Here is an 18,086-nt window from a genome sequence, read left to right as displayed (position 1 = left end):
AAAAACATGATCACAAACTGCATCTTTATCTGAAAATTACATCAACTTATAGCAAATTGAGCCTTAATTACAACAACTTATGATAGCAAACTGAGTCTTAATTACAACAACTAATAATGATATCAAACTGAGTCTTAATTATAACAACATATGAGAGCAAATGGAGTCTTAATTACAACGACTGATGACAGCAAAAACTGAGTCTTAATTACATCAACTTATGATAGCAAACTGAGTCATAATTACAACAATGTATGCTAGCGAACTGAGTCTTAATTACAAGAACTTATGATAGCAAACTGAGTCTTAATTACAACAACTTATGACAGCAAATGGAGTCTTAATTACAACAACTTATGATAGCAACCTGAGTCTTAATTACAACAACTTATGCTAGCAAAATGAGTCTCAATTACAACAACTTATGATAGCAAACTGAGTCCTAATTACAACAACTTATGCCAGCAAACTGAGTCTTAATTACAACAACTTATGATTGCAAACTGAGTCTTAATTACAACAAATAACAGTAGCAAACTGAGTCTTAATTACAACAACTTATGACAGCAAATGGAGTCTTAATTACAACAACTTATGATAGCAACCTGAGTCTTAATTACAACAACTTATGCCAGCAAACTGAGTCTTAATTACAACAACTTATGATTGCAAACTGAGTCTTAATTACAACAAATAACAGTAGCAAACTGAGTCTTAATTACAACAACTTATGACAGCAAATGGAGTCTTAATTACAACAACTTATGATAGCAAACTGAGTCTTAATTACAACAAATAACAGTAGCAAACTGAGTCTTAATTACAACAACTTATGACAGCAAATTGAGCCTTAATTACAACAACTTATGATAGCAAACTGAGTCTTAATTACAACAACTAATAATGATATCAAACTGAGTCTTAATTATAACAACATATGAGAGCAAATGGAGTCTTAATTACAACGACTGATGACAGCAAAAACTGAGTCTTAATTACATCAACTTATGATAGCAAACTGAGTCATAATTACAACAATGTATGCTAGCGAACTGAGTCTTAATTACAAGAACTTATGATAGCAAACTGAGTCTTAATTACAACAACTTATGACAGCAAATGGAGTCTTAATTACAACAACTTATGATAGCAACCTGAGTCTTAATTACAACAACTTATGCTAGCAAAATGAGTCTCAATTACAACAACTTATGATAGCAAACTGAGTCCTAATTACAACAACTTATGCCAGCAAACTGAGTCTTAATTACAACAACTTATGATTGCAAACTGAGTCTTAATTACAACAAATAACAGTAGCAAACTGAGTCTTAATTACAACAACTTATGACAGCAAATGGAGTCTTAATTACAACAACTTATGATAGCAACCTGAGTCTTAATTACAACAACTTATGCCAGCAAACTGAGTCTTAATTACAACAACTTATGATTGCAAACTGAGTCTTAATTACAACAAATAACAGTAGCAAACTGAGTCTTAATTACAACAACTTATGACAGCAAATGGAGTCTTAATTACAACAACTTATGATAGCAACCTGAGTCTTAATTACAACAACTTATGCCAGCAAACTGAGTCTTAATTACAACAACTTATGATTGCAAACTGAGTCTTAATTACAACAAATAACAGTAGCAAACTGAGTCTTAATTACAACTACTTATGATAGTAAACTGAGAATGGATCAATCTGGGGTTTTTTATGACTTTGAGAATCTGTCAACTGGCTTAAGCACTACGAAAATCTTCAGTCACAAAACATACATGACCTGATGCAATTTGATATTCTGTGTCTCCCATATAGAACTGTTAATTGATACATTCAAATACAAATGGTACACGATTCTAACAAAAAGTCTTGATGACATTTAATAAGAAAATTGTTTACGTAGCAATCTTTACTATCATCACAAAGAACTCTGGCCTCGTTAGGATCAAATGCAAACCAAAATTAAGTGACAACCGAAATTTGGAAGCAAGGTCTCTCACCAAAATAGACTGCAAGCTTGCAAACACACAGACTTTGACCTCTTAATTCAGGAAAAACAAAACTTTTAACCAAAATCCTTATGAGTAACTTTACAATCATTAAAATTTATTCTTTCAATGACATCATGCTCTGAAGTCTTTTTGACCATTCTGTCATGTTTCTATAGCTACTCCCATTGTATCAATCCATATAAGGAATATGTTAATGAAAATAAAAATCTGTTCAGTTTGTATTAAAAGTCATTAATTTGACAAAATATACAAACTAACTCATAATATGTACAATCTAAATTTTCAAAAAGTAATTGTACAAAGAGTGTAGCAAAATTTCTGAACTTCTTTTTATTGATATAGTAATGCTGCCATTAATCACACTGACAAAAAAATGGAGAAACAAATCCTTCCAAAATGAATTTTTTTGCCTTAAAAAATATATAATAAAAAGAAAATACACATTTTTTAGTAGATATAAGATTATATTTCACTTGAAAGTGGAACATTTTGTACTGTCATTTGTGACTTTGCCACTCATAACAATCACTTCACTCATGAAATATTTCCTTATATCTCCCCAAGACAAGTCATGTAGATATCATCTAAGTAAAGGTATCACCAGCAACAACAATTAGGATTGACACAACCAATTTTTGTCACTGTACTGTACACATTTGATATTATTTAAGGATATATTTTTTTTATCTATTCTACCTATATATACAAAATTTGTTTTAGAAAATGTCTCAGTGAACTTGATACCAAGAAAGCTACAGGACTTGATCAGACTGGTCCACAACTCATTAAATCTTCTGCCTATGCTATTTTAGATAGCATAACATTCATAATCAATTTATGTATTGCAAACTCATCTGTCCACAAAATATGGAAAACTGCAAAAGTAACTCCTATTCACAAATCTGGTTCTAAGGATGATGCTGATAACTACTGGCCAATCTCAATACTACCAAACTTGTCAAAATTTATTGAAAAACATGTCCATGACTCATTCATGTCATATATAACGAAACACTTGCTGTTACACCCTAATCAATCAGGCTTTAGACAAAAACATTCATGTGCGACTGCCTTGATCTCCCTAACTGATAAACGGCTTCAAGCACTTGACCAAGGTAGAATAACAGGATCTGTATTTGTAGATTTCAGGAAAGCTTTTGACATGGTGGATCATGAAATCCTTTTGAAGAAACTGAAAATCTACCAAATTAATGTGATAAAAGCAGTTAGATGGTTTACTTCATACTTAAGTGAGAGCACACAACATGTTTTTATAAATAATGTTGTCTGAACCTAAAACAATTAGATATGGAGTACCACAAGGCTCAATTCTAGGTCCATTACTATTTATTTTATTTATTAATGACCTACCACTTTTACTAAAGGACTCAATATCATCTTCAGATCTCTATGTAGATGACACAACATTGTCAGACATCCAAAACACAAAATATGAACTTGAAATTTCTTTACAGAATGCCCTAAACAAACTGGACAACTGGTGCACATGCAATGGCATGGTGGTAAATACTGGTAAAACTAAAATATTACTTATCTCAACAAGGCAAAAAAGGACAAATCTTTATAGTGATGAACAATGTCTGACATGAAACGATAAAAATTTGCAAATGGTCTGTCACGATAGACTACTTAGTGTTTTGGTAGATATCCAATAATTGTGCTCCTGAATATTTATAATCACTGTTTCGGTATAGGCTACTTGGCAAAACTCCCCACCTGCGATCCATGTCTACCAAACAGTATAAAATTCCCAAACCAAATATTAAGGAATTATTTTAAAAGCGTTTCCAATACTCTGGAACTTTGCTCTGGAATAGTATTCCAGCTGAGATTATAAATGCCCACTCTATTTCCTTCTTCCAAACCCAATACATCCAGTGGTTTCAGAGATACATCTAAAATAAATAAATTCCTTTGTATGAGGGCCTCAAGGTAGATTAGTTCTTAGCTAATTGTGTTAACCTCTTTAAATAAAGTCATTATCATCATCATCATTATTATTATTATAATCTGCAATCGCACCCTGCTGAATTTCTAAGTAAACCACTTAGATTTTTTAAACATATCACATCTGCTGTCTACATGATATTTAATTCAAGCATTTTTTTATGCCAAGAAATACCTATTACATCGATCAATACCATATCTAACATAACAACAGCAATGTGTGTACAATAAAATTATAATCTGGGTAAATTTTTACATAGTTAAAGCTCATCGCCATATGTGCACACTGACAATTCCATAGACAATGACCTCATCATACACATCTACAAACCAGAAGAGTTATCTCTCTTTGTCTATGTTAGGAACAGTCCCCTCTGGAGGTTCATCATCTCTTCCAATGTGGTCAGATTCAATAACATACATGTAAAATCCTTGTTAGAAACAGATTTTACACAAAAAAGTTAAGTGATAACAATTAAGCATGCATGTTGGTAGGTTCTGAGAAAACCATGTTTCAAGTCCATTTATCAGTTTTCTCCCACAAGGCAGGCAAGCATCAAGATGTGTTTGCCTAGAAGAGGCTATTCTGTGCAAGTTTTGACCCAAAAGAATGGCATGCACTGATTACTGCATATACTAGAGTCCAACTGAAACCTGCACAGACCCAGATCTGGCATCACAAAAGGTGCTGGCAGGTCTGGGTATATATATATATATATATATATATATATATATATATATATATATATATATATATATGTTGTAAGGAGTAATCAGTAGAACCAATAACATGGACCCTGACCAGCCAGAACATGACGTTACTGGAGATCCAGGTCTATGCCATCTGCAGATGGATTTTACTTATAAGCAGGCATGTAAGTTAATTCTTGGGCATTACATCAAATACAGTAGGCATGAAATTTTCACAAGCAGAAATTAGGCACTTACCACTCCATTTCTTCCAGCAGCATTGTCAAGGAACATGTAACCCCCAATGATGTTCAGCTGGATCCGTAATAACAGGCACATCATTGTGCAGCCATACACAATCGCAACACATCTGGTAAAGCCTGAAGTAATAAATTTATAGCCATTATTCTCAATAATAATAAATTAGGCATGACCTAAACTGGGAATGCAACTAACCAACTTCGCATGATGTCACTGGGCAATTCTAATGATCATCCTAAATTTTAATTAACTTAACAGAAACATTGCTAACATTGTGTTTGTTCAACAATACCCATTCATTTCTATCATTGCCAACACAGAGTATGTTCAACAGTATCCATTCATTTCTATCACTGCCAACACAGAGCAAGTTCAACCTTACCCATTCGTTTCTATCACTGCCAACATAGAGTATGTTCAACAGTACCCATTCGTTTCTATCGTTTCTATCACTGCCAACAGAGTATGTTCAACAATACCCATTCATTTCTATTATTGCCAACACAGAGTATGTTCAACAGTATCCATTCATTTCTATCACTGCCAACACAGAGCAAGTTCAACCTTACCCATTCGTTTCTATCACTGCCAACATAGAGTATGTTCAACAGTACCCATTCGTTTCTATCACTGCCAACAGAGTATGTTCAACAGTACCCATTCATTTCTATTATTGCCAACATAGAGTATGTTCAACAGTACCCATTCGTTTCTATCACTGCCAACACAGAGCATGTTCAACAGTACCCATTCGTTTATATCACTGCCAACACAGAGTATGTTCAACAGTACCCATTCATTTCTATCACTGCCAACACAGAGTATGTTCAACAATACCCATTCATTTCTATCACTGTCAACACAGAGTATGTTCAACAGTACCCATTCATTTCTATCATTGCCAACACAGAGTATTCAGCAATACCCATTCATTTCTAACACTGCCAACACAGAGTATGTTCAACAATACCCATTCATTTCTATTACTGTCAACATAGAGTATGTTCAACAATACCCATTCATTTCTATCACTGCCAACACAGAGCATGTTCAACAGTACCCATTCATTTCTATCATTGCCAACACAGAGCATGTTCAACAGTACCCATTCATTTCTATCACTGCCAACATAGAGTATGTTCAACAGTACCCATTCATTTCTATTATTGCCAACATAGAGTATGTTCAACAGTACCCATTCATTTCTATCACTGCCAACACAGAGCATGTTCAACAGTACCCATTCGTTTCTATCACTGCCAACATAGAGTATGTTCAACAGTACCCATTCGTTTCTATCACTGCCAACACAGAGTATGTTCAACAATACCCATTCATTTCTATCACTGCCAACACAGAGTATGTTCAACAGTACCCATTCATTTCTAGTATTGCCAACATAGAGTATGTTCAACAGAACCCATTCGTTTCTATCACTGCCAACACAGAACATGTTCAACAGTACCCATTCATTTCTATCACTGCCAACACAGAGCATGTTCAACAGTACCCATTTGTTTCTATCACTGCCAACACAGAGCATGTTCAACAGTACCCATTCATTTCTATCATTGCCAACATAGAGTATGTTCAACAGTACCCATTCATTTCTATCATTGCCAACACAGAGTATTCAACAATACCCATTCATTTCTAACACTGCCAACACAGAGTATGTTCAACAATACCCATTCATTTCTATTACTGTCAACACAGAGTATGTTCAACAATATCCATTTATTTCTATCACTGCCAACATAGAGTATGTTCAACAGTACCCATTCATTTCTATCATTGCCAACACAGAGTATGTTCAACAGTACCCATTCATTTCTATCATTGCCAATACAGAGTACTTCAACAGTACCCATTCATTTCTATCAGACTCTCCACACTTTTATAATCAGACACAAAAATACTAAAACACATCAATGACAAACTGGGTTGAAATGAAAAAGTTCTAAAGATAAAGAAAGGCAATGGTTTTTTTAATTGTATTTATTATAGAGGTACTTTAAACCAAAGGTTTGTTTTTAACATTGGTATTAGCTTCAACTTAATGCAAAATGACAATATCATATACAGCAAAAAATGTCAACTATGCATCAATGTAACAGACATACACACACAAACACATGTGTGTGTGTGTGTGTGTGTGTGTGTGTGTGTGTGTGTGTGTGTGTGTAAATTTAAATTCTCTTTTCTCTGTTTATATTAACCAAACCTGATATGTTTCTGATTAGTTATATTATCCTTAAACTTTCTTTAATATGGCAAACATTTTCATATTCAAGGTGTTTTGCCTTTCTGTAACAGCTGCCTCCATTTCTCCTTTATATCACTGGGAAATGTCTCTTATTCATTTAAGTTTTTTTGCCATGACATAATGGTTGCCAAATGTTCTCATTTGTTTTTTTCCCCTTTCTGTAAAGATCTCATTAATATCATTGGGTAATATATGTTTCTTATTTGTTTTTCTTTTCTTTCTGTAACAGCTGCCAACTGTTCTCATTTGTATCATTGGAAAATATTTCTTATTCATTTCAGGGGTTTTGCCTTTCTGTAACAACTGCCAATTGTTCTCATTTGTATCAGTGGGAAATGTTTTCATGATGAAATTATTCAATTTTTAACCAAGATTTCTTTAAGTAATGTAGTGTAGCTGGTTTTTCTATTTTCTGATTTGTCAAAGATATAAAAATAACCATTTAAGCTAAATTAACAGTAATGTTGTACCACTTTTATATCAGAACTGCTTCCATCAAATCCCCTAATTTACATTAAAAATTACTGTTGTTCTTGTTGTCTATATTACACTGGACAACAAATTTTTACAAAAGTCATGTTACTGAAATAAAATTAGTCAATTCTTATCAATTTTTATGTGCTGAACACGAATATGACAGTCAAATTGCAAAATTGGCTCTAGTTTTTTTGTAATCTGCAAGAAATTAATGTTTACATAACGAAATGCATTCCAATAGTAAAAGGTCAACTGTAATAGCCTACCTATAAAAAATCAAGTCATTGACTACATCTTAGATTTCTTCGCCTGTCTCTTGTACAGCTGTTCGGGAGCATCTCTGAGGAGTGTCCAGCAGTAGTCAGCCAGCATTGTAGTGGACCATTTTCCCTGGTATCTTTGTTCCATTGTTGCGATATCTTGATGAAAACGTTCGCCGTGTTCATCACTAACAATACCACAGTTGCTAGGAAAGAAATCCAAATGGGAATGAAGGAAGTGAATCTTTAGAGACATATTGCAGCCAAGTTTCTTATACTTCATCAACATGTCTTCTACTAGTTCCTTATAGTTTTCTGCCCTAACATTTCCGAGGAAGTTTGTAGAAACTAGGCAAAAAGCATTCCATGCTTGTTTCGCGTCACCTTCCAGCAAGTTGTTGAACCGGTCATCTTTGAAAACCTCTCGAATCTGAGGACCCACAAAAACTCCCTCTTTAATCTTTGCTTCGCTGAGTCGAGGGAATTTTTCATGCAGGTATCGGAATGCTGGCAAAGTCCGGTCAATGGCTTTCACGAAGTTCTTCATCAAACCTAGTTTGATGTGAAGGGGTGGTAGCAAGATTTTCTGAGCCTCAACCAGAGCTGGGTGTTGGATATTCTTCTCTCCAATGGCTACATTCTGCCTGTGAGTCCATTCCTTCCTCATGTAGTGCATTTCCCTTGCTCGGCTATCCCACTCGCATAAGAAACACATGTATTTTGTATATCCTTGCTGCAGTTCCATTAAAAGGGCAACTACCTTCAAATCACCACAGAGGTGCCAGCTGTACTTGTTATACTCAATGGAATTCAGTAGCTGCCTTAAGTTATCGTATGTCTCTTTCATGTGGACAGCATACGCTACTGGAATAGATGGAAGAATGTTTCCATTGTGCAAAAGCACAGCCTTGAGACTCAGTTTCGAAGAGTCCACAAATAGTCTCCATTCTTGTGGGTCATGAGTGATTTTTAAAGCATTCATGAGGCCCTCAATATCGGAACAGAATATCAGATTACTTTCCTTTCTGAAGAAAGGCTTCAATTGCTGGTGGCGCTTTCAATATGCAGTAATTGTGACATCTTCTTCTAGAAGATTCCATTGTTGGAGTCTTGATCCTAGCAATTCTGCCTTGTTCTTTGATAAGTCCAAATCACGAATCAGGTCATTTAGTTCTTCCTGTGTTATTCTGTGTGGGGTTGATGATGCACCACAGTGAAAATCTGGATCACTGCATGCTGATGGACCAGGAGAAGAACAGGTCGACTCACCTTTGTCTTCGTCAGATGAATCAAGAGAATATTCTGCTGTAGGTTCTGGAATAGGAAGTCCCTCACCATGTGGAACTGGTCTCAATGCAGACGGAATGTTTGGGTAGACTATTCTCGACTTCTTTCGCTTCGTTATTCCGCCGGAAAGAGGAGGAACCAAGCAGAAGTAACAGTCATTTAGGTGGTTGCTTGGCTCTCTCCACACCATTGGGACTGCAAACGGCATTGATGACCTTTTGCAATTCAACCACTGTGAAAGCTGTGTTGTACATGTAGCACAGCATATATGCGGAGCCCAAGGCTTGTCTTGGTCACCAACCTTGCATCCGAAGTAAAGATGATATGCCTTCTTCACTTGAGAATTGATACTTTTCTTCTGGTTGGCAAATGTCACTTCCCCACAAATATAGCAAAAATTGTCCGCGGTATTAACACACTTTCGAGGCATTACTGTTCTTTATTGTACGTAAATGGATAAAATAATAAGTTTTATGTAACTGTAGCTTGAACTGTCTCGCACAACGTCTAAAATATTTTAAATGCTAAACCTATCTGATTGGGCTTTATATAGTACACTGCTTACGTCAGCTTCAGCAGCCGCCTGGCATTAGTATAATAGGCCTACACATGTATAGTACACTGCTGACGTCAACTTACTTAAGCAGCCGCATGGCATTAGTATTGCATTGCATCAGAAAATGATGCAATCAACTGTGGATGATGTGAGCATGATGGTATTATGCAATGTTACATCATTATTCTGGATGTTGCTGCAGTCCTACTGGAGAAATTTACACAGTGAAACATAGAAAATGAGGTATATGAATATCTTCAAAACGAGAGCCAATACAAATTTTTCACGGTTATATTCGTGTTCGGCACACCAAAATACTACAGATTAGGGCCTTTTCAAGTCAGTAATGATTTCACTGTTGACCAGTGTTATTGAAAAATATGGTTGAATACTAATATGCATCTGCTGCAAAGGTGTCCAAGCATATCATGTCAGGGGCAACATTGCAATTTGTTTGGTCACACATGGGACCATTTACACATTTGGTCTACAATTTTCAGTACCAGTCAACACATTATGAAGTGTTGAAAAGCCAGATAGAAACCTGTGACTGGCCAGATTTTTGTCTACAAATGACGTGTTGGACAACCCTCATCTACAGTTACATAGGTGTGTGTGATTTTGAGAGATATTGTGGGAGAGAGAGAGTAAACAGTTTCTCTAGCAAAAATTGTTATATTAATTCTTTTTAATGTCACACTAAGGGTATGGTGGGGTGACTAGAATGGTTATATATTTAATGGAAGTAAAGGAAACCTGATTGCATTACACATCAATGCAATAACTTTCATTTTCATCGTAGCAATAAATCATCCCCCTTACCAAACACACTCTCTCTCATTGTCTGTAGCACCCCTACACAAATACACACACATACACAAACACACACATTTGCAAAATAATCTTCCTTCTCATCCCCTGCTGATTTCTTGAATCATGTTCATGGCTGAAGTTTTATTTTTTAAATTACATGTATTAGAAAAGAATAACAGTTGACAGCAAATGATCCAAAAGGTGTATATATGCACAGTATGTATGAAGATAATTATATAGGTATGCACAGTGTATGTATGAAGATAATTATATAGGTATGCACAGTATATGTATGAAGATAATTATATAGGTATGCACAGTGTATGTATGAAGATAATTATATAGGTATGCACAGTGTATGTATGAAGATAATTATACAGGTATGCACAGTGCATGTATGAAGATAATTATATAGGTATGCACAGTATATGTATGAAGATAATTATATAGGTATGCACAGTGTATGTATGAAGATAATTATATAGGTATGCAGAGATATGCATGATAAAGAATAACAAACTCTTCTTTTCAAATCTATAACATCTTCTTTTAACTTTAGCAATCCTCCTTTAAAGTGTAAAATGGGAGGAGTCAATATCAAAAGAAAGCAAACTTTTGTGGCAGATTCTATTTTTCCTGTATCTTCTGCTAGAGCAATGAATTCAGAAGACATAAACATTTTTGAGGAGGAAAACAGTTGTTTACACTGCCAGATAAACACATGGATCAAAACTGGATGAATAGATGGATCAAGAAATGGATTGACTGCATTTTCATATTGTTCTATAATATGAACCTAATACACACCTTAAAAATTGACAAAATTGACTTACTTAAAATCTTTAACTCCTCCCAGATCTGCAGCTTGTTAGAAGGACTGAAAAAGATGCAAAATATCAAAATTGTTACAATTACTTGAAAGTAACTGAGTCATCTTATAAAGCAACAATAAAAATATGGATAGCCTTAGTCCTGCTTGTCAATTAAGCAATTTGTAGTGAACGAAGACAGATGGTTTAACATTTTTTAGGCTATATTACTTTACAATATTTTAACTTTAAAAATCCTTTAAGACTAGCAGAGGGGGTCCAACATTCGTATGGCCCATGAAGCAAAACTGTTTCCAAAAGTAAGTGTGGCTGCCAGATATTAGTACATTTTAATACAAATACATTATTTATAGTTGTAATTAATAAGACATATGATCCATTATCCAATGAAGCAGACATTGATCCATATGATCATATGATCCATTATCGAGTGAAGCAGACATTGATCCATATGATGATATGATACATTAACTAATGAAGCAGACATTCATCCATATGATCATATGATACAATATCCAGTGAAGCAGACATTGATCCATATGATCATATGATCCATTATCGAGTGAAGCAGACATTGATCCATATGATGATATGATACATTAACTAATGAAGCAGACATTCATCCATATGATCATATGATACAATATCCAGTGAAGCAGACATTGATCCATATGATCATATGATCCATTATCCAGTGAAGCAGACATTGATCCATATGATCATATGATCCATTACCCAGTGAAGCAGACATTGATCCATATGATCATATGATCCATTATCCAGTGAAGCAGACATTGATCCATATGATCATATGATCCATCACCCAGTGTAGCAGACATTGATCCATATGATCATATGATCCATCACCCAGTGAAACAGACATTGATCCATATGATCATATGATCCATTACCCAGTGAAGCAGACATTGATCCATATGATCATATGATCCATCACCCAGTGTAGCAGACATTCATCCATATGATCATATGATCCATTATCCAGTGAAGCAGACATTCATCCATATGATCATATGATCCATTATCCAGTGAAGCAGACATTCATCCATATGATAATATGATCCATTATCCAGTGAAGCAGACATTGATCCATATGATGATATGATACATTAACTAATGAAGCAGACATTCATCCATATGATCATATGATCCATTATCGAGTGAAGCAGACATTGATCCATATGATCATATGATCCTTTATCCAGTGAAGCAGATATTGATCCATATGATCATATGATCCATTACCCAGTGAAGCAGACATTGATCCATATGATCATATGATCCATTATCCAGCGAAGCAGACATTCATCCATATGATCATATGATCCATTATCCAGTGAAGCAGACATTGATCCATATGATCATATGATCCATCACCCAGTGTAGCAGACACTGATCCATATGATCATATGATCCATCACCCAGTGAAGCAGACATTGATCCATATGATCATATGATCCATTACCCAGTGAAGCAGACATTCATCCATATGATCATATGATCCATCACCCAGTGTAGCAGACATTCATCCATATGATCATATGATCCATTATCCAGTGAAGCAGACATTCATCCATATGATCATATGATCCATTATCCAGTGAAGCAGACATTCATCCATATGATCATATGATCCATTATCCAGTGAAGCAGACATTCATCCATATGATAATATGATCCATTATCCAGTGAAGCAGACATTCATCCATATGATTATATGATCCATCACCCAGTGTAGCAGACATTGATCCATATGATCATATGATCCATTATCCAGTGAAGCAGACATTGTGGCCTTTTTCATTCTACATTGGCCATTGCATTAGTTGTATCAGTATCCTTATAAATTTTTCTTTTTAAGAACTAATTATTTACTTAATTTTTTTTCTTTCCAACAACTATTTAACTGAATTTCCCTCAAAAGCCTATCTGATTTTTTTCACAGTTAATTATTATTTGTGAGCAAGCAGACATAACAATCTTGACAATCCATAACACCTAAATGAATTATTTAACTGATAAAATGGCTCACACATTTGATATTTGTGATGCCTCAAGACAGAGACTGTTACCAAGCACAAGTTGAAATGTTGTAATAGATAAATGACAGGATTTGGCGCAAATCCATTTATCCATGGGAAGACCACTTATGTCTAACTTCCAAAGTGGCAAGCAATCATACCAAAAGATAAAATAAACATTGTTTTTAGCTTGGGAGAGTTAGATTTGTGAGGTAGTGGATGTTCTCAAAACATTAGAACTGGATAATGTATTAGAAAAAATTTGTAGAAATAGAAATTAAGTACACACTAATCTTCCAGTATTTTTACATAAAAAATAATTGCAAATATATCTGCAAAAACAGTTTCTGAAATTGTTGTATTCGATTTAACCAACAGATCAAAGGTTTTGACCAACACATACTATGAACAACCAGACATCAATCATGTGATATCTTAAATGTGATTATACCAAATTGTTTTTGAGTTGCTTAATTATTAAAGTGTAAAATAAACATTTTACCATGGTCAAATTTAAAGAGGTTTAGATTTACAAACTGTTTCTTTGATTTTCAATCTACACTGGTGTTGCTAAGCTAGCTACAGCCAAACTGCCTGAGGGTATGGTAAATTACTTGACTCTTTGGTGAACAATAGTATGGTAAATTACTTGACTCTTTGGTGAATAACAGTATGGTAAATTACTTGACTCTTTGGTGAACAATAGTATGTAAATTACTTGACTCTTTGGTGAATAATAGTATGGTAAATTACTTGACTCTTTGGTGAACAATAATATGGAAATTACTTGACTCTTTGGTGAACAATAGTATGGTAAATTACTTGACTCTTTGGTGAACAATAGTATGGTAAATTACTTGACTCTTTGGTGAATAACAGTATGGTAAATTACTTGACTCTTTGGTGAACAATAGTATGTAAATTACTTGACTCTTTGGTGAATAATAGTATGGTAAATTACTTGACTCTTTGGTGAACAATAATATGGAAATTACTTGACTCTTTGGTGAACAATAGTATGTAAATTACTTGACTCTGGTGAATAATAGTATGGTAAATTACTTGACTCTTTGGTGAACAATAATATGGAAATTACTGGACTCTTTGGTGAACAATAGTATGGTAAATTACTTGACTCTTTGGTGAATAATAGTATGGTAAATTACTTGACTCTTTGTTGAATAATAGTATGGTAAATTTCAAAGATCAGCTTCTCAATAAAGCTTTTTGTTTCATACTGCAAATGGACAAAAGAGAAAACCCTAAAACTGCAAATGGACAAAAGGGAAAACCCTAAAACTGCAAATGGACAAAAGGGAAAACCCTAAAACTGCAAATAGGCAAAAAAGAAAACCCTAAAACTGCAAATGGACAAAAGAGAAAACCCTAAAACTGCAAATGAACAAAAGTGAAAACCCTAAAACTGCAAATGGACAAAAAGGAAAACCCTAACACTGCAAATGGACAAATGGGAAAACCCTAAAACTGCAAATGGACAAATAGGGAAAACCCTAAAACTGCAAATGGACAATTGGGAAAACCCTAAAACTGCAAACGGACAAAAGGGAAACCCTAAAACTGCAAATGGACAAAAGGGAAAACCCTAAAACTGAAAGACTGCTTCAAAGTCTATAATACAGACTTTACAATAATCAGCCCTTAGAGCATGTACTTTTTAACAATGTGGCAGTGTATCAGTACACATAAGACCTTAGAAACAAAATATGTGGGCTAGGCCCTAAATAAACAGAAAAAATACTAGTAATAGCAGAAAAAAGATACTAGTAATAACAAATAACCATCATTATTTTCCCCAAACATGTCTGAGACCCTGAGTAATAAACTTTTCCTGCCAGACTTAACTGGAAATACATAATTTTGACGCAGTAAGTCTCCTTGTTGTCAAACAGTAACTAACTTTGTAACAGTAGAATGGTATGAAATACTATTGTTAGGTGAAATTCTATGGTACAGTTTATTGAAAGAAAACAAAATCACTTTTATAAATAACAGTCTGACAGACACTAAAACTGATTCAGCACCTAATCTGGAATTGAAAATGATGCATTTTCTCATACATTTACTACTTAACTATAGTGAGCTTTTTCGTTCTGTTACAATAGTCTATACCTAACTTAAATGTTTTTATAAAATTTCAAAAATATCTGGTTGCCATTTTAATTTTAAAGAAAACAATGTCCATTAGGAATCATGAGAATTTCACACAATTTAAACAACTGAACTGTTTATCTATACGCCTGTTATTTACGCAATTCAAACAACTGTGTACGACAATACAGCACACATGCATTTTAGGAAACCCATGCATCTCTGTGGGGGACTTAATCTCTCCACTTTCGCTCTGTGATAACACTCTGCAACAGAGCAATAAAATACTTACAAATAACCACCTTGCCTCAGTCAGCACACCTCTGGCATCTCCACCATGGAGCGGCTGATCGGCATTACTGACTGACATTTGAACAACCAATCAATGAAGACCACCCAAGAAAAAGCTCAATATATCATGAGTGATTGAAAATCAAATACCATTTCAGCAATCAGTGGTCTTTATTTTGATCATATATAATTATATACATAACTGAAATTAATTTTAAAAGTCTGGCATATTTCATACATTTAGAAAACTTGCACGCTAACTTGTTGAGCTTCTTTTGAACAGTATACATTTATCCTACTGCTTAATCATGAAAAGTAACCCACTGTAGTATGGACAATTAAATTCCAGATAGCAGCACTTTTTGTTTAAAAACAGAAACAACATAAAGACAACACTAAACTTACACTTAAATACAAACCACATGTCCTTAAGCGGTAATGGTCCAGTTACGAGACTGAATATACATGTACACTACTACATGTATCAACTGTTAAATTCTGAATGTACATGTAATGTATGGGACTGGCCATTTAATCGTATGGGGACAAATTATTATTTCTGACTGTGTTACTTTTTATTAGTACATTCATCACAAGATAAGTTTGTTTCAAGCAAAGTAAGAAATTGCTAGTGTCCTTTTTATACCACAAATCAGAATAAGACAGTTTTCAAGCATTTACCCACTGACCCTTTAGAAACTTAAAATAGTCTCTCCCAAATAAAGACTTGGCTTCAGCAGATGTTCAGCAGAAATCAAGGCAGTAACCATTCTCAACAGTTAAAAAATGTCAGCATCAGAAGATGTCAATTTCAGCTTGGAAAAGGTGTGTTGCTATCACAGGAATGACTAGATGCAATGCACTTCATACATGTATCTTGCTGTTTAAACATCAAAAGTAATCCTCTAAGTTTAGACAATTAAATTCCAGTTGACAGCCACTTTTGTTTTTTTAAAACCCCAACAAAAACAAAAGCAAATTCTGAATTTACAAAACTCGTAATGACCCAGTTATGAGGCTGAATATACATACTATAACATCTTTATACTCCTGTGATTGGGCATTATGTACAATCTGAGTATTAACTAAACAGACACACATACTTTAGCTTTGGTGCCCCTTTGAGGAAGGTTAGGGCCTTTCTGAAATTTTGGAATACCCCACCCCACTGCACCACCCAACATTTGACCTGATCTGCTCTGCTTGTGCATGGGGTAACTATCAGAACTTGTGCAATTTCACATCAGTCTAGTTTCATGCAATTTTGTTCTTGCTGTTGTAGGGTTTAGCGCCATTTTTCAGCAGACGATAGGCTATACATGGCGGCCAGTATTAATGGCGGAGGAAGAACCCAGAAAGAACCACCGACCCACAAGAAGCTACTGGCAAGCTTTCTCACATACCCACATTAGCCGAATCCGAAATGCAATTTTGTTGTAAAATGTTTGATGTCTATTGTTGATTATTAGGGCATAACCGACTTTTGATCCGGAAATCGGATTCCACCGGATAGTATGAACTTCCGATTAATCGGAGTTGGACAAGGCAGGAACGACCGATTCGGATAATAAAAATAATAAAGTTGAATTTCTATAGCACCGTGTCTAACACTGCGTGTCATTCGATAGTGCGTTAATAAAGTTAAATAAGAAGTCAGAAAAGTCCAATATGGTCAACACAACGGGGTGAAACGATAATACTTGAGTTAGACCGAAAGATTTAAATTTATTAAAATATATAATACAGTCCTACCCGTTTATGTCAACATCCTCAATAATGAAGGCATAATATTGAATACATTGACACATGCTAATGAGGTATAAAAAGAAAATGATTCCGCAAGAGGCCAACTTTATAGGACCAAACAAAAGCCTGTTTTATTTTTATTTGACCGCGACATTAAAGCATGGCGGCAAGATCAACTAATTGTTGAATAAAGTACAGGATGGAACTGGCCGCTTGCCGACATAAATGATTAAGGCAGGAAAATAAAAGCCTGGCGGCAAGATCAACTAATTGTTGAACAAAGAATGGGTTGGAACTGGCAAAAAAATAAAAAATTTCATGGATTCTTTGTGGCTTTGAACTTCGTTGCATTTTGCTATAGTCCTGCCATATCCTTCCCCTTGTGACATCAGTGTGATATGCAAAACGTGTGTAACACGGTTTAAAAAGTTGATTTGAAAAACCTTTTAATTTAGCATTTCCGATTAA

General features: G+C 34.7%; 1 protein-coding gene across 1 annotated transcript in view; it reads right to left on the bottom strand.

Annotated features, from left to right (window-relative positions):
* Positions 1 to 18,086, bottom strand: part of LOC149807053 (peroxisomal biogenesis factor 3-like) — a 67,895-nt gene that overhangs the window by 34,613 nt on the left and 15,196 nt on the right. Inside the window, exons 5-6 of the mRNA XM_089961278.1 lie at positions 11,437 to 11,480; positions 4,942 to 5,063 (exon numbers count right to left, since the gene is read on the bottom strand). Of these exons, the coding sequence (XP_089817404.1) occupies positions 4,942 to 5,063; positions 11,437 to 11,480 (166 nt within the window). The remainder of the gene's footprint in view (positions 1 to 4,941; positions 5,064 to 11,436; positions 11,481 to 18,086) is intronic.

Source organism: Sinohyriopsis cumingii, chromosome 1 (genome assembly GCF_028554795.1).
Source record: "Sinohyriopsis cumingii isolate HCF-2022 chromosome 1, ASM2855479v2, whole genome shotgun sequence".
Lineage (NCBI taxonomy): Eukaryota > Metazoa > Mollusca > Bivalvia > Unionida > Unionidae > Sinohyriopsis > Sinohyriopsis cumingii.
This window is presented reverse-complemented; position numbering and strand designations above follow the sequence as displayed.